Here is a 25,938-nt window from a genome sequence, read left to right on the forward strand (position 1 = left end):
TATATTTATCATATCATTTTACTAAGACTCTAAGGATAGTTTCCCCCCATGTCTTTTTAGTGAAAAAATGAAGAAAAAAAAAAAACACGTTTATTTGAATGGTCTCGAATGCGCTATGTAATCATAACAGTTTGGCATCGTGCAGGATATTTTAGCTGGTCAATGGAGAAAAGAGGAAAACATTTCTTGTTGTTCTTATTAATGCTTTTAGATCTTTTATAAAAACAAACACATTTCCACTAAGCGTCAGAAGTAGAGCACTCCGAGCAGCTTTAGGGGGCTGTTTTTCTCTTTGTTGCATCAGTATTGAGGAGAGATCTCTCTCTAACTGAAACCCTCAGGCTATAAGTTTGACTGAAGCAGAAAAAAACATCCTATTCTGTTTCTCTTAAAAACCATACATTATCAAAGGCATCTCATGCATATCTTTGATCTAAAATGGTTACATCTTAATAATTATGGTTCAGAAGTAAGAAAGAATCAAATGTTTCTTTTTTCATTCCGGTAGTGTTCGAAATTGTTCACCATCTTCGTTTTTTCCAGTGTGAAAAGACCTGGGGAGCAAACAAACAAACTAATAAATAAATAAAAACTGACAGAACTGCGCTGCTATATTATTTAATGACAAGATCTAGAAAGAGGGGAAATATCCTATTTAAAAACGGAATATAAAGCACGGTGTATAGCATTCGTGTCTCATCTGGATCTTTGCACTGTTTCTTTCACTTTTTATATATTTATCCAGTCAATAAAACGCTGAGAGAGAGACGTTTCCAGTAATCCTATATGCTTAAATATGACTCCTTTCCGAGCTTCTGCGGAAAATTATGTTTTTACAGAACATTTCCCTTTGCAACCAATCAAAGAGGTGCAGTCAGTGGTAATGAAACAGGAAAACATTTCAGCACTCCTCTCTCCTTTTTAATGGCTGAAAAATGCTAATTGGAAGAAGACCGCATGTGTCAAAGAAAACAAAAGAGGTGGTATGGCAGGCAGCGGGACTCATGTTGGAGGATGGTATTTTGAAATGTGAAATGTGTCACTTAACTCCTGCTGAAACGCACAGGGTTTGGAGGGGAGGATCGAGGAACGGAAGCCCCTCCTGAACGTGGAGGTGCAGCGGAGCAGGAAGAGACGTTTATGAGGTAATAACCAGATACAGTCACACAGAGAATGAAAATCTAGATGAAGAAACCTGAAAGATCCTGATAGGCAACTACATACTGATTCTTAAAACGTCTCGTCACTGATTTCCATATGCATGACTTGTTGCACACATACAAATATCTAAATAAATCTACCAGTATTTAGGATTGTTTTACACTTTAGCTACATTTCACTCTTGTTGTTTACAATGAATCAAACAATAACAACAAAAAAACATTTCGCGAAATCACATCTCGTGTGTTGCAAGTCATTATTTGTAATGAATTAACAATCATGCTATAAAACAACCGTTTCTCTATTATTTGAAGGGGAGAAAATAAAGGGATTCCACCTCATGTCAGATTCTCAAGTCAAATAAGTTTTGTGATCAGCATTTAGTTGAAAGTACAAAAGTAATGAGTTACGTAAAGCTGTGTGATGGGCTTCCTTCCTCCAGAGAAAGGTGACATTTTAATTACCCTGCCTTATCTGATGGGTTTCAAGATATTCTTCCCAGTAAAAGCCTTCTCTTTATTATTTTTTGTATTATATATTCTTAGCTTTCGCCTGTCAATGACTGTACAAAATTCATTTGACCCAGTCGTTGATTGAAGCTGGGAAGTTTTTATATTGTATAAAATAGTTTTATCAAAAATCTCTTCAGTGTGAGAAGTGTCTCCTGCTTTTATGACAAAAGAAAAAATCCCTATGAAGGAATAATTGTGATAAAATAGATTTCTGACTTGAGCAATATAAAACTTGCTCACTCACTTTTTTTTACTATTACTTCCTTTTTTACACAATCCTCCAATTAGTAATTTAAAAAACACATTTTATATAATTTCAAATGATAACAAAAGACACCATAACTTTGTCCATTGTCCTTTATTTGCATGATTATGTAAGAACAGCAAAAAAATGAATCAGCAAATTGTTTCTATTTTATTTCAAACATTATAATAAGAATTAGCTTAATAAACAGTTATTACTTAAACAGTAAAAAACACACAAATATGTACTGGCTTAGTATATTAAAATGTAAAAATAAATAATAATTAGCAGTGCTACAAAAGCTTAAGAATCGGTGGCAACAACAGCTGTTCCAGCGATCCAGAACTGTAATAATACTGTATATATTTCAACATAAAAGTGATTGTAGAGATGTAGCAATATTAGTTTTAATAAACATAATTGCAGTGGTGTTGGCATGTAAAATGGTTGTGATCATGATCACAGACGTAAGGTTACACCACGGAGCCGTTCTGGAGTATTATTACCACTATTTAAGTTGCCGTGTTTAAGTGCAGAGTTATTATTTTTAGCAGTACTGACGTTAATACCCAAGCGATCATCGCTGGATGGCTTCATGTGCAATTGTGAACAGTGTACACCTTTACAAAAAAATTTAATTATTTAAAAAAATGGACAAACATTCATTTATTCTAAATGCAAGTGTTGCTGACCTCTGACCTGTGGACTGCAAGATTGTCTTTTTTGAAGAACGGCAACATCACCTACAAGACAAGAACAACAATTTTGGAAGCATAATCAATACATCTGAGTCACATGCGAGGTTAGGGTACTTTCTCGCAAGATTCACAAAACAAAGCTATTTCTGTAACCCCATGGGGAAGATATGCTGCTGAAAAATAATGCTGTATCCTGTAATTGGTATTGATCTTGCCTGCTGATTTGGTGAAATGCATGATTATTAAAAAAAGATCACTTGACACACATATTTGCATAATGTGTTAGTACATTGAATTTTTAGGATTTTTAGGTATGATTGCTTGTAAGTGTTCTCTTATGTTGCTTCCACAGACTGTTTACATCACCGTTGAAATCCACATTCCAGAACTAGTAAGTATGTGTATTTCCAACACACATGACAACTGTATGATCAAGTCTTTTTTTAAATAAGAAAACATACCTTTTTTTTTTTTTTGTTAAAAAAAGAAAAACATTGTCATTGTAACTGTCTATAGGGTTCCTCTACTCAAAAATACATCAGTGACAGCTAGCTATGTTTTTGTTTATAAACCTTCAGATCTCACCATACATATCTGTGGACACATATGACGGCATCCCGCCTCGTGTAGCGTGCGGGCAATTTGGATCATAATTTGCTGATGTGATGTGACATGCTACATATAAAAAAAACTACTTCAAAGACCATCACCTCGAATCTCCCTCGGTTTTTCAGTTCCAGTCTTGTACCATCCGTCTGCGATCCCTTAAGCAGACAGCGTAATATTGAGGCATGAAGAATTTCTACAACATATAATGTGCATTATAGCATGTCCAGGCATTTTAATGCAAATAGGGCTATGTAACAGCTACAGTAAATAGCAGATTATACTAAAAATGCGGATAAATCTGAGGTTATTTTTCATAACATATAAGAGAGATGAACCAAATCCATTTGCTTCAGTTACTATAAAGTATCAACACATAAAAGCAGTAATAGAGAATCAGTTTAAAACACCATAAAAGGCATAAAATCTATAATCACTCAGTCTGATGCTGCTCCCTTAAAATACATTAAGTTAATAAACTAAAAATGTAAATATATTTTTCTTATCACTGCATGTAGTGGGTGAGGACATACATTCAGGGACACTATTATTATATTTTTTACACAGCTCATATTTTCCAATCATCTTCAGTCATTTATTTAATTAGAAAACCACTGAACTTGTGTAGGAAAGGCAAACATGAACATTTCTCCTATTGAAGGAGCTTTAACCAGGAATGAAAATGGCACAGTTCAGACTCCACACGAACCGTTCAAAGTGCGTTGGCATTGCATCTTGAGCTTTACGCTCGTGCTTGCATGGCATACCTTCAGGCATGGCCTTTTACAAAAGAATAAGATGTCCTACACTGAATAAGATGATAGGTACACACAAACATTTATACATTATATATAGATAACTAATCCCAAAACACACAATAAACACGCATAAAACACACACACACACACACCCACCCATACACACAAGCATACGCCGACCTGTCAACACTAACTAATGTTCACTTCCAAAATTTGCGTTGCCAATGATGTGTTCTGGCACGTTAATAAAATACAAAGTGCGTAAATAAATAGTTTTACTTATTTTTCACTGGGTCGTAGAAAAAGATGCAATAATTTCATTTCTCTAACACATCAATTGAAAATACTGTAACTGTTTGTATATCTATTAATCTAAAATTATTTCAGTTCATTAGCATAGAATGAGCACAGCTGGGTAATTCACCATGCCAAGACACACTCCAGTCTGGGTATGGAGAATCAGCATGGATAATTTCTGCTGCATTATATATTTTTTTATATATTATATTTACATTACAGTGTTAATGTTACAGTGAAATTACTGATACCGATGAACAACATATATCTAATATGTACTAATTATTTAGTGGATTTAGTTGTGCCTTTATTTACTTGTAAATACACATTGTTATTGTTGTTGCTTGTAATCACTTATATTAATATATGTTTAGCACAGGCACTGTAATATAAAGCGTTAAATCCCTTTTAAGTGCACACTAACAACACCTTGAAGGAAACTTCATCACAATGCTGAATACCAAACATTAAATCTGGAGGACAATGCCGCAAGAACTGCTCCAAACAAAAAAGAAAGAAAGAAAAAAAAAGAAAAAAAAACTGATTTGTAAGTCTGTTAGGATAGAGCTAATAATGATATAAATACCACGACAAAACAGAAAAAGCATTCATTTCTAGTGAATCTCAGTCGGACAGTTAACGTTACACAGTAAGAAGCTGTTAAAGAAAAGTGGAAGAACAGCTAAAATGAGAGCTAGATGTATATGTGTTTTTAAATGTGATTTTCACGGCAGCAATAATAGGAATCAGATAAATCAATAAGAATAACAGTAATACATATTATTATTGTAAAAATACACAGTTTTATAAAAGTTGAAAAGAAGTCAACTGTTCGAAAATACACAAGTCTCTTTCTAACGCACGTTTATTTGAATATGACAAGCTAATAATCATTGTACCGCTGTCTCGCACGGAGACAGAGAGATATCTGTTGTTAACACGCAATAATCTCGGAAAACCGTAGCGTTTTTGCCCAGCGATACTCCTGCCCTACAGCGGGAGAAATCTTGGCTTCTTTGAGCCCGATGAGTTTCTGATGGGAGATTGGTGACGTAAGAGCCATCAACAGCGACAGGCTGATCGAGGTAGTCGCGAGGATGGATAGATGGACAGATGTTGGGGCGGAACTTGGACATATTTCCACATTATTAGCCCCTACCGACAGGCGTACAGCATAAATGATCAGTTAGATTGCAACTGGCAATAGCTCAAGGATGCGCAGCACCGTCAAAGGTAAGAACATGATTTAAACGTCGCGTACAGAGATATCAACGCTTCGGTGGTGGTGATGTATAATATCCTAGCCTGGCTTATTCATACATTTACACTATACTAACAAATGCGTACACTCACCGGGATGCGGTATGCAAAGCGAACCTCTCGCGTCGGTCCACAGGCAGAATTATCCGCTGAAATCACAGCAGAATCCCCGCGTGCCGAACCACCGCGCGTCGAAGAACCTTAAAATCCGTTAGAAAACATCAGGCGACCGGAGCGAGCCAAGGCCACCTCAAAAAATTCACTCGGGTTTCTGGCGTTCCCCTTCCGAGCGATTTAAAAACACACCCACCCACTCGCCAACTTACAGAAAGAGTGGACATTGCGTCAACGCTGGTTTAAAGACAAAAACAAAGTTGAGATTTAAGTGTGATTTTTGGGGGTTGCCAGGTACACCGTGTCAACAAAGTACTGAAGAGCAGATATGATGTGGATTTATTACGCTTCTTAACCTAATAGGATCCGAAATGTCTAACACCGCGGACTCGTTATTTAATTTGTGGATGTTTTGCAATTGATGAATAAGTAATGTGTAAGCGTTGTAGAGAGGCTTGTTACGGTCATACTCAACTTGTTCCAGGAGTCCCTCCCCTTCCCGTGCAAAGTGTTCACTTCCTAGTAAGGTGTAACGAATCAATCTGTAACTTCCAACTGTCCTTTTTTTCGGGGATGGAAAAAGGTCGCAAATAATTTCCTTTTAGCGCTTGAACGCCTGGAATAGTTCGTATGTGTTGTTCGCCTCGGCAAACGTGAACGAGACGTATAAACAAAACTGGCAAAAAGAATAAAAGACAGTGAAAGGATCAAAGAAATGTTTTTATGTTCATGAAAAACTGTTCTAAAATATCAGACCATATAAAATGACATGTTTACAGCGGACACCCCTCCTGAATGTTTGCGCGTGACGTGAAACTTATTTTCACGAGAACAGCGGGAAAACAGAAGTAGCCTACAAAATCATAGTTTAATTTTAAATAGCACTATTTTTTTTACAAAACCGTATACTGTGTATATTAGTTTGAATGGACAACATACAAACAAGTGATGTCTTCTCCAAAAAGGCAGTTCGTTGTCTTTCAAACGATCCTGTTTTGTGGGGAGGGAAAAAACAGAACAATTAAAAAGATTGACAGGTGGGTTTTCACTGTCAGAGTGACGCTCCGGAGGGGTGGAGTAAAGAGAGAGAGGCAGGAAAGGCAACTCGATGTGTCTGTCTATCAGTTGAGACTGTCTGAACCGCTCACGCATCCTGAACGCGCGATACATATTTCAGCGAAGAGCCGCGAGACCAAGAACGCCGTTTCGCTCCCTGGAGTTTTTGTTTTTTTAAAAGAGTAATTAGTTTACGTTCGCTGCGAGAGAGTGTGTTTTTTGTTTATATATCGCTCTGTAGTAAACGCGTCACGCTCGCCCGAATCAACTGTCCACATGTTTCCCTGAGCATGGACGGACAGTGTGTTTGGTGAATATCGGGAGGAGCACGAACAGAGACTCTCCACTGCGCGCGTGGGGAATTTAGTCCGTTGAAAATGCGCACTGAGCTCAAGCCCCATTTGTGACTGACATTAACTGTCTCCTGTCTGCCTGTCTTTTCCCTTGGTTTTGTCCCGGTTTTAGGCTTTCCACCGAGCGAGAGGACGGAAATACAGTTGGACGGGCTCTCCATAACTGGAAGTTTCTTCCGTTTTGCTACAAACTATTGCCATAATCTAAGGAAAACCTAAGGAAGCGTTTTTTTCTGTTTGTGCGCCGTTAGACATGGACGGGAGATATATCTTGAGCTCTTGGCAATCATGCTATGACTTATAATTATTAAACGTCTCGGCCAGATACACCTTCATTTTTTTTTATTTACAGACATTTTAGTCTGTAAAAATATCTACAACCTCTCAAGACCTATTGACCCCTCTTAGACTTTGCATCGGCATCGAAGTGACTTTTTAAAGAGGTGGAATAAAAAAAACAGACTCCGAAGAGAAGAGGAACGTGTTAATACATGCTTTGTATTACATTTTTGAAATTAATTCTTGTCCCCCGTCACTGGCATTTTGGTTCTGTATGAGAAGTCAAGTGGAGGGTGGGACGACAGCATGCCGCGGAGAAAGCAGCAAGCGCCGAGGCGATCTTCAGGTAAGCGGTGCATGCATGTTTTGTTTACTAATATATTAGTACGTAGGTGAAAAAAAAAATCATAAAATCAATCACACTTAATTATTATGTGGGTTGAGTGCTTGATCCAATTTTTGACTTTTTAATTTGTTTTCTGTTCGTCTTGTTAACTTTTAAAGAACGTCAAAAACAAAGGTAATTTCATCAGAATGCATTTATTCATTTAGCAGAATGCATTCATTTAATTTAAAAAATAATGCGTAAGTTTTTTTTTTTTTAAGTTGTGCCAAAATTTAAACTTAACACTCCACCGTGGCCTATGTAGTCGAGTGAAAATGTAGTTTCAAAGTGCTCCAGTTCGTCTATTTAGATGCGGATTGCCATCCTTGATTTGATGCTTGATTGATCGCCTGTCATGTGGCCTCCTTTGATCTATTCATTCCTGATAAACATCAGTAAATCATTCACCATGGAAACACGCATGCGCCGTGCGGCCGCAGCCACTCAAAGGACAACTTTTGCCCCCGTCGTGCGGGAAAATAGAGAAAGGAAAGAAGTTTTCGGCAGGGTTATACACTACTTTTTTTTCGTCATTCAAAGAGAGGGAGAGAAAAGGGGATAAGGGATTGCTGGGGCGTGTCGAGAGCACAAAATGTAGCAGAGAGAACATTTCTTCCCTGATAGATGTCACTGAGCAAGGCCTCGGTACTGAGATCTGTTTTTCTCTTAGCTCAATTTATTCGTATGAAATGTACCTGTGCTCTTTGATGTTACAAGACAGAGCTGATTTCTGTTTTTAACGAATCTTCTATGAAGATCAAGAAAGTGGATCTCTGATTTGCGATGAACGCTGTTGGATTTTTTTTTGGGGGGGGGGGGGGGGGGGGGGGGGTGATTAAACACAAACTAGTCATTATATTTAAAACCATTTTGTTGTATTATACTAAGGGAGTTCCACTTTGTCCTTTTGGCGTTTTCTCTCTCCTTTTTTTCTTTCTTTCATTTTTTTTTTTTTCTTCCCCCCACTTTTAATCTCTGTGACTAACAGGTCCATTCTCTCCTGAATGAAGGCTCTCTTTCAAGTTCAAGCATCAGCAGAGTTACTGATCTGCAGAATTAGGCCCTGATATTTGACTGATGAGGGAACAGCCGACATACCAGACACACTGCTGTAACCGAGGTCGACTTTATAAGGGCTAACAAGTGCGATGCATAGTTGACGTTTCATTTGGTTTTTACGTATACCTTTCTGCTTAGTGGAGGGAAATGGTATTTTAAGGGATTATTTCGTCTCCCTGGCTGTATGGCGAGACTGACGTGGGGAGTTCGAAAGCTCACAGAGGTGAGATGGCGCCTGGTAATCTGACCTGGCAGCTCTTCCACAAAAACAAGCGATCAGCCCCCTCCACCTCAGCTGAATATTGATTTAATTTTCTCTATTCTGACAGGCATGTTCATCATTTGCTTTAATGGTCATTCAAAAGTTGGCAGGCACATTGTTTCCGTTTTTCCCAGAGCCTGACACTTTTCCCCTTTCCATCAAAATAAAAATGTTAGGAATTATTGATTGAGGGAATAAAAAGAAAAGCCGCTTAGCGTGACAAGGTGATTTGTTTTTACTAAAACTTCTTCTAAATCATTCGAGCTGTCTGATTATTTTTTAAATTTTTCGCTGTGCACTAAAAGCACCACTTTTTTCTGTTATGCTCCACCTCTTTTAACGGATGAGTTTGCCTCGATTTGCTTGCTATCATTGCCATTGTTTGCTCTGAGTGATTTACATGCGTCGGCTGTGGGCTCAGGTCGTTTTGGTGCAGTGGGATCGGAGTGGCCCTCTCTGTGTTGGGCTGCTGCAGTCATTTGTATTTATTTGCTGGCTTTTCTCTGAAACAGACACGGGCCTCCCACGTAGAGCACAGACTGTGTCTGTGAGTTTGAGCTCTAGCAGAGAGGAGAGGAGCCAGGGGAGGACTCGGCGATGAATGCAGTATCTCTCCGCTGCTCCAGGTTTCATTTGGTTTTGTGTTTTCACAACCTCCCACGCAGATAGAGACACGCTCGGTTTGCATCCATTCCACGCAACTCCGTCCACTGGATAGCCGGGGCGTAAACACTGAGTGCCCTGAGGTGGTTTGCGATATTTTTGCTGCATTTGCTTTTCCTTCATTTCAACTTATTTTGATTTTACACCTTAGATTACTGTCTCTTTTCTAAATGTAAGCGTGACTGTTAAATTGTATTCCTTTTAGATTCACGTTTGAGACCATATTCAGATTGAAAAAAAAAAAAAACACAAGAGCACAAACATGCTCGAAAGAAGAAAAATAAAACGCGAGCAGGGAGGAACCAGCACGGGGAGTCATTAAAATGCATTCTGTCCTCAGCACCAGAGGCTTCTTAATTATCCGACATAAAGGTAAAGGTTCCTCTGCTGGCTTCATTAGGGAGGAACCCTAATTATCTGAGCTCCTGATGGATTTGTGACAGGCTCTAACGATTAAAGCTGACAAATTCAGCGAAGTGTCAGGTCTGCAGCTGTCTTGATGTAATCAAGTTGATATTATACAGTCCCTTTAGCCTGTAGTGCTGAATTAACTCAATTTTCTGGTGCAGGTGACAAATGGACTTTGCTACCTGACTAATCACGTCACCGTGGCAATGCTGCCTAATGACCTCAGTAATCCAGGCTCTTAACCGCACCGCTGGGCCCAGAAAGCATTTGAGGCAGCCAATCAGAACGCCCCTGCATTAGCCAATCGGGCCTGGTGCTCTGCAAACACGCCATCGCTCTGTCTCCGTGTTGATGGACGTACCACTGTTCTGTGTCATTGGTCGCACTACCGTTCGAGCTCTGAGTGTACCGACACACCGTGCTCCTGCTGACAATAATCGCACCACCACGCTCTCGAAATCTGAAAATACTGTCAGAATTTGAGTGCTGTTGAGCGGCTCGCTTTGCTTAAGTCTCTCAGTGCAGCGTTACATACAAATCAAGCTGCGTTTACAGATTATATTATGTGCAGTGCTGTGATTTATATGTGTTTTTGCAGCACGAGTATGAGGTTAATACCTTTTATTCTCTAACAAAGATTTATTATGTTGCATTAGAGATGTGAAGGTTTTGTTGTAGTCTGTTAAACAGCTCTTCATATTCATTCTCATATCTGGTGAGAAATGTGAAATATACTAGATTATCATTTCTCAATTTGTGATGTCTTTGTATTAAAAGATAGTAGTCGACTGCCACCATTTGTTTTGCATGTACGACGCAAATTATAGAAATAAATCTATAGTGGGACGTTTAGACGTCATGTTCTATCTGTGTCTCTTTCTTTAATGCCTATTTTCGAGCTAGCAAAAAAAATAAATCTTCCTGAAAGACGTGAGAATGCAGCGTGACATCTGAGCTCACCTTGTGTTGGCTTCGCTGGAGGGTAGATTCATCCGCTCTCATGTCATTAACAGGTGACATTGACCCATTTAGTCAATATTCATGTTGGGACCCACCACTTACAACTAATAGTTTAATTTGCATTTGGGGATCAAGCCAGTGGCCTATAGGAAATCAAAGCGTATCCAGTTATTCTGAGTCCCGAGCTTGCCGTTCCCCTTGTCCGAGATCGTGGAGGTTGAGTTTGATTAATGAAGATCGATGACAGGTTTTATGGGAAGAGTGGATCAAAATGAAAATATGTTGGGACTTCGCATGAGCCAAGTGTGATGGTACACAGTCTGCGGTAAACACCGCTCTGCGGTTTTAATGAGCTTAGACACATTTGGGAGTTATCTGGTTTCCGCAAGTTTCGTAAAGTCTAAAATTAAGAATACTTCCAGACGTGTGTTTGTGCGTCTGCTGATAGTTGCTGAAAAACGAGCACACAGAGGACCACAAAAAGCTAGCGTGTCACCAGAGGAGGTTTGGATTAGAGGTACTGTAGCATTATGGGAACTCAAAACTATCAAAAGGGCCAGCTGTGTTTTTTCTTACTCTTTCTTTCTCGCTCCCTTTCTTTCTCGTCCTGTCTGTTTTGATCCCCCATGTTTCATTTCTCAGCTAATTTAGTCCACAGTGAGTCAGAAAGATGAGAGGGAGGGGGAAGAAAGACAAAAGAGAGAAAAGCTCAAGTCATGACCCAGCAACGGGAGTCTCCAAGCTTGAGGAGTACACGGAGGTCAACGTGTACCCAGGGGAGCCCACGTCTGCCTTCTCTCTGTCCTGCCCTGCACTCATCTGTTGCTGCTTTCCCTTGCTTTTTTTTCCCTGGCTCACAGGAAGGATGGGGTGTTTTTAGAGGCTCGGCGGAGTTTTCTCATCCCAGTATGCCGTTTTCCTCATGGAGCGCCTTATACATCCTCATCAGATAAAACACAAACGGCTCGGCCAACAGATCCGTGCCGATGTTTATAACGGGCCAGCAGGAGATTGAGCTTTGATGTTTGTGTTGTAGGATCTGAGGAGCGTGTGGCGTCTCAACAGGATGATGCTGTTTGTGACATTGTCTGATTAGTTGCATATTTTTATAGATAGCTTAGTTAACGTCATATTTCAATGGCTGACATAATTTTATCAAGGACGGCCAAGCGTTCTAAGGTTTAAGCCTTGCGGTCATATGTTCATATTTAGTAACATTCATTTTGACAGATGAGCATGAAACGAAAGGAAGCTCTTTGATGATGTTAAGTAAACACCCATGAAGCCCCCTCAAACTTAGGGAAGTCACGTCCTGGGACTCGCTGTTCCTCCTCCCATCAACCACTGTATTCTCAACTCAAAATATCCTGCCTGCATGAAGACAAAAGACCAGCTAAAGACAGATGAAAGAGAGAAAACCCCCTTTTTTTTTTTTTTGTCTGCAGGTTCCTTTGCTTTTTTTTTTTTTTCTTTTTTTTTATAAACCAAAGTTGTACGCTGTATTGTTTAAGGTCCAATAACGTCTGCAATAAACAATATTTCAAAAAATATTGAGAGTTTTCAAACAAGTTTACAAAACACTTCCCCTCGTCCGTCATTGGTCAGAAAAACGGTAGTCCCGCCCCCAAACTCACACTTGTTTGGGCTAGACGGGATGCTCAAACAAAGCACTGGCTCTCATTCATTAATAATTGCATGCATTATTTCATATTTATACGCACCGGAGAAATTCTCTCGAAAAAATTCTGCCAAATTTACAACACGTGCGTACGCGCAATTGTGGTTTCAGTTTCATTTTCTTTCATAAATTTGAGATTCATTTTAGTACAAAAGTTATTGGTGAATCATCATTTGGTCGTGAAAATGTTTGTAAACAGATTTCATGGACGCTTGGTGAATGAGACCCAATGTTTTAATAGCTTACTTGTATTTAACTCGCATGAAACACGTATGTAATTTTATATATCAAGAACTTACACTTTTAACTCGGTTAGTCAAGAAAGGGCTATGGGAAGAAGACTGCGAACAGGAAACCGAGGGTTTAGTGGTTAAAATGTGATATTCAAAAATGCAGAAAGTGGGGGGGGGGAAAGAGGAAGTGGAAAAAATAAAAAAAGAAGGGAGCGAGCAATAGAAGAAAGGAATGGTGCTCAGAAAGGTATTAGAGCTGACAGATGAACAGGAGTGGGGAGAAATTCTCCCGCAGCAGCTGGGACTGCAGTCATTATCCTGACAGGTGTCAATTAAGAATTACTGCCTGCCTCAGTCCTCTGCGCAGCCCAGCTGTCTGCGCAGCAGAGAAATAACACTTTACCCTTGTCACTTTGTTAGTTCGTAGCCATAGCCTCCGAAAATGAGTCGCCCCAACGCTAATCGATAACCAGTGTATTAGCAATTATTTTGCACATTGATTTACGAGGGCCAACGACTTCTTCTGTGCTGTTATTAGCCCTTGATTAGATCTGCCCGCACACGTGAACACACACACTCTCACGCACGCATTCATAGCATGCTGCCCTGTTGCCAGGTGGATATATGTTTCCTCCGAGGCCCCGAGGTCTAGAACAATCTTAGTGCAGAGTCTTAGTGGCCCTGTTGGGCCTTCTATCACTCGTGGCTGTTACAGAGACAGGCCCCTCTTAGGCCCCACATGCACCCACACACACAAACATGTACAACACCTCTGTGGGGGTTGAAATACAGCCCCATTTCAGGCCGGCCCTGGATGAACGCTGATAGGGTTTGAGTATGTGTGTGTGAGAGAGGGGCTTGTAAAAGGCAAGAGTATTAGTGAGGTGTCGTGGTCTGTTTCAGCTAAATGAATGGCCCTTTGCTGTAGAAGGTGCTCCTGGTTACCGAGAGTTATGGCTGACCAGATAGGGGGCTTCTGGGTAATGTCTGTGTGAAGGAGCACCGAACCGCTACATTTATTTTCATGCCTGCGGTTATTTAATACTCAACTTTAAAGCCATCATCAAGAGCTTTGTAGGTGTCTTCATGCCTTTGCAACAAGTGTGGCAGTTCGAGATCTGATTTTTTTTGATCGATTAGTTGTTGAAGATTTAGTTCACCCAATAACGAACATTCTGTCATCATTTACTCACCCTTGGGTCATTCCAAACTTTTGGTTTTCTGTACAACCTGAAATGAAAACATTTTTTTTTATTTTTTTTTAATGCTCTTTTTCTATACAGTTACAATGAACAGGAACTGAAGCTTTCAAGCTTATAATTGATATACTTCTGATCAAAAGTTTGGGGTCAGTGTGTTTTAAAGAAATTAATACTTTTATTCAGCAAAGACACATTAAATTGATCAGATACGGTGTTTATATTGTTACTAAATATTTATATTTAGTACTGAAGAAGTACAGGATACTGAAGAAAGTGTCACATTTTCCACAAAAATATTCAGCAGCCACAACCGTTTTCAACAACGATAACAATAAGAAATGTTTCTTGAGTACTAAATCAGCAAATTTCTGAAGCATGACACTGAAGACTGGAGTAATGGCTGATGGCTTTGCCATCACATTAATAAACTGCATTTTAAAATATATAAAAGTAAAAGACATTTTAAATTATAATAATATTTTACAATATTATTAATATTATTATTTTTACTGTATTTTGATCAAATAAATGCAGCCCTGATGAGCATAAGATTCTTTCAAAAACATTTAAAAAAAATTTTTATTGGCCCCAAACTTATATACTCATATAGCTTTAAGTCACAAGGACCACTTTTTTATTTATTTATTTATTTATTTATTAATTTTTTTTAGCTTTGCTTGATTTTGCATCTTTTTTTTAAAAACTTGTAAGCTTTTCTTGTAGTTTAATGGAAAAGACTGATCAGCACAGTCTTCAAAACCTCTGCCTTTTCACAGCTGAGCTGAGTAAGAGTATTTATTTATGTCAGAGTATTTATTTTTGGGTGAACTATTCCTGTAAATACTGTACTTTCACAAGCCGTAAGGTAATTGGGTTATCGTGTCACCTGTGAAAACAAAGCTTGCGTATGTGCTAGGTCGAGGTGAGTACAACCAACTCCGAATTCGTTCTCTCACTCATACATAGTGGTGGATTATGTTCTTTATGCTAGAGAATGGGATTTGTGTTTGCTCGAGTGCGACCTTTGCCCTACAGGAACTAAAAAGAGAACCTAATCCCTGGGTTCCCCTGATGTGCCGATGTAAGAATGGAGATCCCTCTCCCTCCACTCTTGATCAGAGGCGTTACGATTCTCCTCTATGAGCGCTAAGCCACTGGACACACAATGAGTGGATAAAGATAAGCCTCCAGCTTGTGTTGACACTCTCATTGAGCCCCATAATGCACTGCTCCGGATCGCTCTCATAAAGACTCAGCTCCCCTTTTTTACGAGCCGTCTTCGAACGGTCGCACAAAATGCCTTGATTTTCTGTGTTTTTACCCTGACACTTTCATTGGTCGTTTTTCGTGCTGTGTTTAAAACCACATTTGCAGTCCATCACCCCTAAAGCTAGGTAAAGAGCCGCATGTCACCCTCATCTCCTACCGAGGGTCACTTTTATTAGCTTCATTGATAAAAGCCTGTCTGCACACATAGACAATAGCTGGTAGGTCCTCCAAGTGGCTGTATTTTTTCCTGTGTGGAGAAGTTTTATTTAACTGATAGGACACTGGAAAGTAATGAATATCATTTTTTTCCCTTTTTTGTCCCCAGTTTTATGGTGCTGATAAGGCATCTAGGGGATGTATATAGCGAAACGGCACAGATTCTTTTTTTAGATGGACAACAGGCAGGACAGATCCCTCTGTCACTACTGTATATCATTTCCAATCTTTGATTTATATATTCAATCTTGTCTTAGAATCATCTCCTAAAGTATGAATCACTGGCATTCATATTTCAGGATCTTTGATAAATACATGCAGAGCTGATATCAGTTTCAAAATAACTAATGCGACAAAAATAATGTCTGGTTTTCATTTCATTCACGCACAGAAGCCTTGAGGGATGTGAACTGTATTTGAATCCTCCTCATATCCTTTAATAGACAGGCGAACATGTCGTGACTAGTCTCCCAGACTCAACTTTATAGGTATTTATAGTGATTTGGACACAATCGCATTCAAATGCCACATGTTCTGAGAGGCCTAAAGCTTGTTTGTAGACCGACTCGCCCAGACAGTGTCAATCATAGTGCTAAGCTTTGCTCTGAATCTTCTGTCTGAGAAAACAGTGGGGGGTGTCCCCTTCAAATCTGCCCCCATCTCCCCTCCCCTTTCTGTTTTTGCCCTCTTCTCTACTGGCCACTGCTTTCTTTAAAAAAGCCATATGCTTCCCAGTTAGACTTCAGCGTGTGCACACATACACACGCAGAGGCTGCGACACATATGAGGATCAGCTATTAACCTTGTCCAGCTGACTGAAAGCCATACGGTTGGTGGAACTTTAACCGAGGGACGCATCATTGATCATTGACTTGTTCTGCTCAGCCCCTAAAGTCTGTGAGCTTGGGAACTTGAGATGAACAGATGTGCTGTAAAGTAGAAAAGTCAGGTGACTCAAAACGAGGAACGCAAACATTTACTCTTCCATTAACAGATCTGAGCTTTATAAAAGCAAGACAAACTATCTCGGAAAGAATTAAATCAACAATAGACGTTCTAGATCTTACTATAGATTGAAAGTCGTGACATGTCGACTCACAAATTCAGTGTCTCAGGCCTAAACTGGTTCTAAACCAAAACATTATGATGTGTCAATCATATTTGGTAATGACTTGCCAGGGAATTTTTTTTCATTGACCGACAATAAGAGACAAGTTTCCGTGTTCTTCTGAAACATAATGTTGACGTGTGTCGAAGTGTTTTTGTATGTGCACGTGTGTGTGTGTGTGTGTGTGTGCGTGTAGCTCTTCTTCACTAGCGCACCGTCTCCATGTTAAATTGGTTATGGCAGCGCAATCCAGCCCTACTTAGAGCCGTCAGAGCAGCCGCCGTGTGACGAGCCTCGGCAAGGACGTGTCATAAATACTGAGGTGTCGTTTCTTTCATGTAAATATACCTCTGTTTCAAGTATCGTCCATCAATACTGCACACGGGGGGAGATATCTAGCTGCTGCACAAAGTATGTGCTCTGGAAAACTGCAGCAGTTCCTATTAGGTCTAGTTTTGTCTGGGAGTGGAGACACACTTTTTTTAAGGGGGTATATATTTTTTTTAAGGTTTTTTTTAGCTTTTCCCCCTGAACTCTACTTATGATGTTTGTGAAGGTTTCAGGCATTTCTTCTTTGGAATTATATGCACTGAATAATTTTGATTTCATGTTTTTTCTTCTGTACCTTTAACCCTCTGGTGCTGCTTGCGTGGCGGCCAAAAATGACCTTTTTCATTTCAATGAAATGAATAATATATTTTAGTTCAAAAATTTTTATTTAATATTTTGTATTTTTAGGGGATTTTATGGTGCTAAATTATATTTATGGAATAGTTATGATCCATTTATTACCCGTCAACCACTTTTTGAGCATAGACCTGAAAATGAAATTTCCAACTTAAACTGTTGTAAATCAGTGCTTTGGAGCACAGACTTAAGATTGGTCTTTTTAAAGACACTCAGCAGATTATTGCTGAAGTGAAAAAGTTAAAGTGAAACTAAAAAAAGTTATTAAAATTAAAAAGTGAAATATAAGTAAAAAGTTTATTTTGAAAAATGAATTTTATATGAAATATATATTTTCCAAAACATGTTTCACTCTAAAACTGTGAGAAAATTAAAGCCATAAATCTAAACAAGTTGTGCTCAAAATTTGAGGTTGATATTTCAAAAAATGAGCTTTCAGTAAGATTTTGTTGGGCGCAGTTCCAAACGTTTCCACTAGATGAAATTTATCTCACATTAATTTCTAATGCGATAATTTTTGACCGCCAACAATACAGGTGTGGCTATTTTTTTTTTTTCAAGACCATTTAAACTTTATGAATCATGTCCATAATTTTGTGTGTGTGTGTGTGTTCACATAGGAAGTGCCAAAACCTTTACCAAGGTTCGTACCGTTCTGATGAAGTGGGGAAAAAACAAACAAAAAAAAACACAATTTTTCGGTCAAAAATCACTGAAAAGCACCAGAGATTTACAATACTGTTCAAAAGGGTTTTTTTTTTTTTTTTTTTTTTTTTTTTTTTTAAGTCGCTTATGCTCACCATGGCTGCTTTTAATTGATGAACAATTTCATTAATAATATTTAATTATTAAATAATAATTTAATTTTAAATATACTTTAAAAACAGTAATATTGTGAAATATTATTAAAATGTAAAATAATTGTTTTCTACTGTATTCCTTTGATGGCAAAGCTGAAATTTCAGCAGTCATTACTTTATGATCTTCAATCACATGATGCTTCAGAAAAAATGCTGATTTGGTGCTTAAGAAATATTTATTTTTATTATCAAATTAATGTGAAAACGGTTGTGCTGTTTGATATTTTTTCAGGATTTTTTGGATGAATAGATAGTTCAAAAGAACAGCATTTATTTGAAATAGAAATCTTTACTGTAACTTTTTATCAATTTAATGCATCCTTGCTGAATGTAAGTATTAAACTTTTGAATAGTAGTGTATGTAATTGACCTCTGTTATTATTGTCTAACCTCTTTGCTCATTTTTCACTTTCAATCATTAGGACAGGCCAAGTTGCTGAATTGTCATTGCTGTATCAGCAGTCATACATCAGTGGTTGTGATGTCATATCCATGATGATTTCTAAATTACCTGTTTTTTCTTCTTAATTTCTCGAATTGATGTTGAATGGACATGGACTTTTTTTTCTTTTTTTTTTAAAAAGAGTTTTCGATACTATATAGACAAAGAAGCGAATGTTCAAGTTTCCCTTTATATTCCCCCATAAAATCGCTGTACCTTGTACCTAGTTGGTTTTAACTACCAGACGGTGAGGAACCAGAGCTACTTTGCAGGTTGAGTGCGATTGTTTCCATCCATTTGCATTCAAAATGGCGGCGTTTTGATGTTTAAATGATAGCAGCTCTCAGGCTGAATGTTAGGACAATGTTGTGGGACAGACAGTGCAGGGAGGATGGAGGGGGGAGGGGCCAGCACTGTCTAAAACCCATCACTCATTGGTTAATGATACTCTCCTCTCATTTAGCCACACCATTCTCCCATTCCCTCCTTCTTTTAACCCTTCACAAATCAAACGTGGGGTCATCCACAGTTCACAGCCCCCAGGTGGTCAGGAAAGCGCTACCACGCCCTCGAGGGTCCGTTTGACAGCGTGTGTCTGTGTGTATGTTTTCCCCTAAACTGTTGTCCAGGTGCCGATTTCTCCACAACTTCATCGCCGCTGTTCTGTTTTTTGTCTCGCTGCCTGTTTGTCTAGTGTCAGTCTCACGGCGTGTGTGCGCGTGAGGTGTTTTTTGAGCCCGGTGGCAGATTTATTGCCTCGGTTCTGTTATTGTGGTGTAAGAGCTGAAAAGTGTCTGTCTGTTCCTGTCACTAAAATATGTCAGAAGCTTTTCCTTCGTCTTTTTAAGGTGTCTGTTGATTGTAACCTACCGGCTGTATAAAGTTCAGGATTGTAGATGAAGACGTGTAAAGCATTCGCCTCTTGTATGTTTTGTTGTTCGTAATTGTATTTCAGCACAATTTAAAGTTCTACATAAGCCCCGCCCCTTGTGTGTGCTTATTGGATATTGTCTAATTTATGCGTTCAGCCACCAATAAGAGTATAACAATTTTTTCCATGTTTAAAATCATTTAAAATTCCAATTTCCTCTCAAATCAGTGTTGAAAATGTGAAAATTGTCCTCAAATTAATTTTGGCCTTGCAAAAACATTAGTCTGCGCAAACTATTTTTTTGTGTGGTTCGCCTATGTCCATCCTTGAGCTTTTCCTGCAAACTGTCAACTAACAAAATACAAAATGAAACCTCTATCCCTCCCTCCCTTACACACACACACTCACACTCTCTCTCTCTCTCTCTCTCTCTCTCTCTCTCTCTCTCTCTCTCTCTCTCTCTCTCTCTCTCTCTCTCTCTCTCTCTCTCTCTCTCTCTCTCTTCCTTTCCACACAGTATCCTCTTTTCTCACACTAAATTTAGGTCACAGCTGTAAAGACAATGAAGCTGATTTGAGTATTTCTCTAGTACTTCCTCTGATGTTTGGTTTTTGTCAACGAAGACTGGAATAGACACATTTCCAGTTGATGTTTTTATCATGCGTGTCGTTCTCCAAGTACAGTTCGGTTGTTTCTTAGTAGTAGTACTAGTAGAGATATTGTGTCTGTTTGTTTCCTCTCAGGTAAAGAGAAACCCCAGAGCTGTGGAATTAAAGCCTTTTACCCATAATCCATCTGACCTGGGTTTGTTATTCCCCCACCGCAAACCTTAAATCAATCTACAAATTCAGCTCTATGTCCTTGCTCATAAAAGGCTCTCCTTTCACGTTCAAAAAAATGAGGAGAAAAGAATGGGAGAAGAAAAAAACGCTGTGTAGGAAAGCAGGGACCTTATATAAAGGGCATGGTCTGCGTCCATGCCAGAAAAGCTTGATTTCCTTTTGCAGTGCGGCCATACATCAGAGGCCCTCCCAGCTGGACTGTCACACTCTGACAGAATGACATGTGTCATTTATCAAAGGGGCCAGAGCTTGGGAAAACTCATATGACAAAGCCTGGGAGAGTTCATTCCCCCTTATCCACAACACACACACACACTCACACACACACACACACAAACACACACACACATAATCCATCTCTCTCGTTCTTTCACTCTCTCACACACACAATTCCCTCCCACCTTTTCGACGCTCGCCTGTTGCCAAAAAATGGGTCTGTAATATTTCTGTCATCTACACACCAACTTGCTGTTCTTTTTCCTGTTCTCTCTCTTGCTCTCTTTCAAAGTTTTTACTGTGTATTATTCTTTTTCCCAAAAGCTGTTTTGCAGTAGTAACTCTTCAACCGCATAATTCCTGTGTTAATTACGGAATCATGTGTATTTGAAGTGATTAAACCCGGCGTAATGAAGCTGAAGATCTTAGATATCCTATATTGCGCGAGCGTTGCTCTGCTGGAATCCATTCATCATTTCGAGCAAACTTCATTCTTAAGTCTACTTGCACCAGCTGAGAAGGAGAGAGAGAAAGCAGGAAGGAGAGGGGTCAAATATAGTTCACACCGCTGTGTACTACTCTACAGGGCACATTCACCCATCACTCAAAATGTGCTTTCTGTCTCTCACTCTGAGGGGCGGGAATAGATGAATTCCACAGACTCTGAGCTCTGGGTTCCAGCGCTGCGCGGCCGACCTTCGACCCCTTAAACGAGCTCTGAATATGTGGTGTGTAATGATCCTCGCGCTGTAAACATTTAATGACGCAGAGACTGTCATGGGAATCTTCGCATTCCCCACCCAGAGAGAACGTCAAAGGAAAGATCCCGTTTATGAAGTATGAGTCTTCGTAAAGATCTTTGTTCTGAGCATGAATCTTTTTGATCATATGCTCTGAATTAGACACATAACGTCCTTGTTACATGTAAAGATCAATAAAACAACAAAGTGGAGTAATGGCAGTTGGCAAATAGAGATTATGTAGGTGATGCGAAGTGTTCTCTCAGTACGAATCTTCCGCTCTGGACAGATGATTCAAACTCTGAACAAAAGTTTGTACTTAGGGTTCCAGTCTTCTCCTCTGAGTGTGAATCTTTTGATACATTGAGCCGTGTTGCTTATGTGGGTGATGCTCAGTACGAATCTTTTGCTCTGAGCAAGATTTGTGCTCTAAAGAAAAGATTTGTACTCATAGTACCAGTCTTCTGTTTCAAGTGTGAATCTTCTGCTTTGAGTTGAATCTGGCTCGCTCTCAATAAGGCTTTTCACACTGCTCTTAATCCCTGATTATCGTCATTCTAAACACCACTTTTAACCCCGGGTAAAAGAACGTTTCACACTTGTAATTTAGAAGCAGTGTTAGCACTGCTTTTTACCTGGGGTTATGAAACCCTGCTCTGGAACAGGGTTAGCTCCGTTTTTTTTTTTTTTTTTTTGCAATGTTACAGCCAGACACTTAGTAGCAGACAACCAATCGTGTACTCGCATGTGCCTGCTTTGGACAGTCACGGAAACACTGCGCATTGTATACAAACAGTAAATTCAGTGATAGGAAAAATGTCAAATGCTAACAGAAAACGCGACAATTTGAGTGAAGAAGAGACCATTTCATTCTTATCTTTATAGTCCGAAATGTCCATTCAGTATAAACTCGATAGTACAGTCAGCAATATGAGGATGCGCAATGCTAGAGCTATGTAAACGGGTTGCGTGCTGCGTTTATCCAATCAATGACACTGACACCGAAAATATGCAAATAAGAATGTTAACACAGGGTTTAGGAATGTACAATGTGAAACGTCAGATTATGAATACCCAGGATTAATGGTTAACCCCGGGTAAATTGTGAGCAGTGTGAAACGTGAAGCAAGATAACCCGGGATTCTGTTTACCCAGGGTTTAGAATGACTATTTCAATAGTTAAAAGAATCTTCTGCTCAGAGCCCTAAAAAGAATCTTCTGCTCAGAGCAAACTATTTGTGCTCAGAGCATGAATCTTTTCCTCGAAGCACAAATAATTTGCTCAGTTAAAAAAAAAAAAAGTGCGCTAAGCAAAAGATTCATAATCAAAGTACCTTTTTTTTTTTTTTTTTTTTTTTTGTTTTTTTTTTTTTTTTTTTTTTTTGGGAGGATCAATCTTCTGCTCTGAGAGTGAAAATTTTACTTGTTGCATGAGCTGTGTGGGTGATGCAAAGTTGTATCTGGCTTGTCCTCAGTATGAATTTTCTGCTCTGAGCAAATGATTCGTGTGTTAAGAAAAAGAATCTGAGCAAAAGATTCATACTCCGATTGCCACTCTTCTCTGAGTATGAATCTTTTGCTTTGAATGTGAATCTTTTGCTCAGTGTGCAAATTTTTTACATTATACATTAAGACATAGTGCGAAAACTAATATGGCCGATCCCATTCCCTCCTTCTTCTCCCCATCTGTCCAGACTATGAATCTTCATTCCAAGTACGAATTAGTTAGAACTAATTAGTTCGTTCAGATACTTTATTCGCAGGTCGTTTGTAAGCTCTTTTCCTCAGGATATGAAAACTATGAATAAAAGATGGAAAAGAACAAGATTAAATGAATAAAAATCTGCATTTGTACGTGGTGCCGTACGACGTCATCTTCCCTTTAGGAGGAATTCTCTCTCTCTCAGCAGGTTGCTGCTCTTCCTTTCACAAATTCTCTTTTCTCTCTCCCCTCCACTTCTCCTCACGTTCCCTCCCTCCCTCCATCTCTCTCTCCCTCCCTCCCTCGCGGTGGCGGGGCAGGCCTTTTCATTTGTCTTCATAAGCCTAATTTATTTTTGCAGCCAGATGTGAGCTGACAGGCATCAGTCAGTGGGGCCGCTGCCCCCCCCCCACCCCACCATTCTCAGGTCAGCAAAGCAGTCACGTCTCTCCGTTTGACTGAGTCCCCCATCAACATTACACAAGATGGATGTGTCTTTAAAGGCCAGATTGATTGTGGATATCGGAGTTATGGCATCATTTATCATGGTGAATATTATTTAGGTGCAGGAAAAGAACAAGAGAGCGGAGATGGGGGGGACGGCGTATTGTTAGAGGGCAATTGGAAGGCTGTGAAAGTTTAATTGTGTGTGTGTGTGAGCGGAAGGAGAGGTCGTTTGTTTCTGGAAGGTTTAGCGAGTTTTGCTATGCTTTCGGTTCTGCCTGGGAATATCATGTTATGTTGAGGGATGAGCTTTTTGCACTTCTGTCTCTCTCTCTCTCTCTCTCTCTCTCTCTCTCTCTCTCTCTCTCTCTCTCTCTCTCTCTGTCTCTCTGTCTCTCTGTCTCTCTCTCTCTCTCTCTCTCTCTCTCTCTCTCTGATGTGTTGTTATTGATTGTGTGTGATGTGGGCCTCTGTGTGATTTAGTGCTCCTCTCAGGACCCTCCATACACTCCGCTCTTTTCTCAGCCCACTTTCACGCCCGTCACAGAAGCTTCTGGAAAAAAGAAAGAGTCTCCAGCTCTTTGTGTGGCTGGGCCCAGGGTCAGAGAAGAGTGTTCGGGACACCAACCAACAAATTTATCATTTTCCATCCCTCAGCTTCAGTCTCTCAATGTGTCCAAGCTGAGGTGAGGCTTATTGTTAGATACAGCAACATGTTTTCCTTGCTGCTTTTATCTAGTTATCTTTCATCTCTCTTTAGGAGGGTGGGATGTTCTATAAGACACACAACTTCCTTTTTGTGAAATGTGAACAATATAGAGCAGTTGCAGCGGATGGAACATGTGCTCTGATACATTGAGTCATGGTGCTCATGTGGGTGATGCGTGTTCAAATTTTGTTCCTAATCCTTTCAAACTGTTGTTTTTTTGTCCAATCTCTAGCTATGGTCCTTGTCTTTTATTTATTTTATTTTATTTTTCATTTTAGATTTTATTTATTTATTTTTATTTTTTTAGTAGTTTAGAAGTAGTTTAGGAGTTTATCACTACATTTTTATTTTATTTTATTTTATTTTATTTTATTATTATTTTTTTTTAAGTGTTATTGGAAGTTTTGTATATTTTCTTCCTAATTTTATTATTTAATTTTATATTTATTATTTTTAAAGTGATTTACAGTGCATTAAAGATAAACATTTTAATAGTGTTTGTTTCCTGGTAATCAAAGCCAGTGATCTTGTCGTTGCGCTCTGCCAGTTGAGCTATTTTTACAATTAACTCATTTCTATTGATTTAAAATAATATTTTTGTAGTTTGCATTTTGGCACAACAAATACTGTGATGTTACCTCCGGCTCCATCTGTTTTTTTTGTTTTTTTTCTTCTTTTCCTGCCTACCTCACTGATGTCATTGACGTGAGAGCCAACAGTTGCCCCCGAGCAGACCAAGGGCAAACGCAACACCAACAAGCTCCTCTCTGAGCAGGCATGAATTGAACAAGCAAGCGAATACGGATGACATCAGACACTTATTTTTTTTTAGTCGTTTAGGGAGCGAAGGGTAGACAGTAGAGAGAAGAGCAGAGCCGTCTGTTTTATGGGACGGTATGGAGGATTATTTATGACTCTGGTCCCCTTTTTTTCCCCAGCGTAGAGATGCTCTTTGGAGCGCAACCTGATATCTAGTAGTAACAGTCTGGTCTTCAGAGAGCTGCTAAAGTTTACAGTGAGCTGACCCTCAGGGGCTTCCATCACAGATCATATAAAACAGGAAATCAGGAATAATGTTTTTAATTCTGTACTCCTATAGCATTACAGGATGTTGAAAGTCAATGTTCCAGTGTGTATATGTGTGAAGGGGCTCTCCAGTGAACATTGACTGTCCATATTTGCTTGTATCCTACAGGATCTCTGTCGTTTCGCTGTATGTATATACAGCGTGGGCGTCCGGCGACCTCCGCCGAATGGCTGGTGCCCATATTTGTCTCTCGCATGTGCAGGGTTTCCCGGTCAGGGAAGGGTCAGGCTCTGGGAATGTATGTGTGCGTTAGCTGAGGGGTGGGATGACGGCACTGGCACATTTGATTGATGGGTAATTGTGCAACCAGACTCAGCTAGACTGAACTGGTGAGGTCACGGCCTGAGAGAGGAGGTGCTTTTTGTCCTTTTCACTTTTTCTTGTCCCTCTGTGTGACGTCTTGCCATTCTCTTTCTTTTTATTACTCTATTTTATACTCTTTCTTTCTTTCTTTCTTTCTTTCTTTCTTTCTTTCTTTCTTTTTTCTTTCAGCTGACCATCTTCATTTCCCTCCTCTCATTCGCTGTTTTCTTTGTCCTGCTTCCCGGGATTCAGCC

General features: G+C 39.4%; 1 protein-coding gene and 1 long non-coding RNA gene across 3 annotated transcripts in view; one reads left to right on the plus strand and one right to left on the minus strand.

Moving 5' to 3' along the window:
- Positions 1 to 2,016: 2,016 nt before the first annotated feature.
- LOC127501289 (uncharacterized) lies at positions 2,017 to 3,466 on the minus strand. Its single transcript, XR_007926578.1, has 2 exons — positions 3,326 to 3,466; positions 2,017 to 2,660 (listed from the first exon to the last, which is right to left on the minus strand). It is a non-coding gene; the product is annotated as an uncharacterized LOC127501289 (long non-coding RNA).
- A 1,778-nt stretch (positions 3,467 to 5,244) lies between these two features.
- The window catches only part of tshz1 (teashirt zinc finger homeobox 1), a 38,141-nt gene continuing 17,447 nt past the window's right edge, over positions 5,245 to 25,938 (plus strand). The window contains exons 1-2 of one of the 2 annotated variants that reach the window (XM_051873215.1): positions 5,245 to 5,509; positions 7,172 to 7,684. In XM_051873215.1, the coding sequence (XP_051729175.1) occupies positions 7,645 to 7,684 (40 nt within the window). In that variant the 5' untranslated portion in view covers positions 5,245 to 5,509; positions 7,172 to 7,644. The remainder of the gene's footprint in view (positions 5,510 to 7,171; positions 7,685 to 25,938) is intronic. The other variant, XM_051873216.1, reaches the window with a different exon arrangement.

The sequence above is a fragment of the Ctenopharyngodon idella genome, chromosome 19, assembly GCF_019924925.1.
Source record: "Ctenopharyngodon idella isolate HZGC_01 chromosome 19, HZGC01, whole genome shotgun sequence".
Lineage (NCBI taxonomy): Eukaryota > Metazoa > Chordata > Actinopteri > Cypriniformes > Xenocyprididae > Ctenopharyngodon > Ctenopharyngodon idella.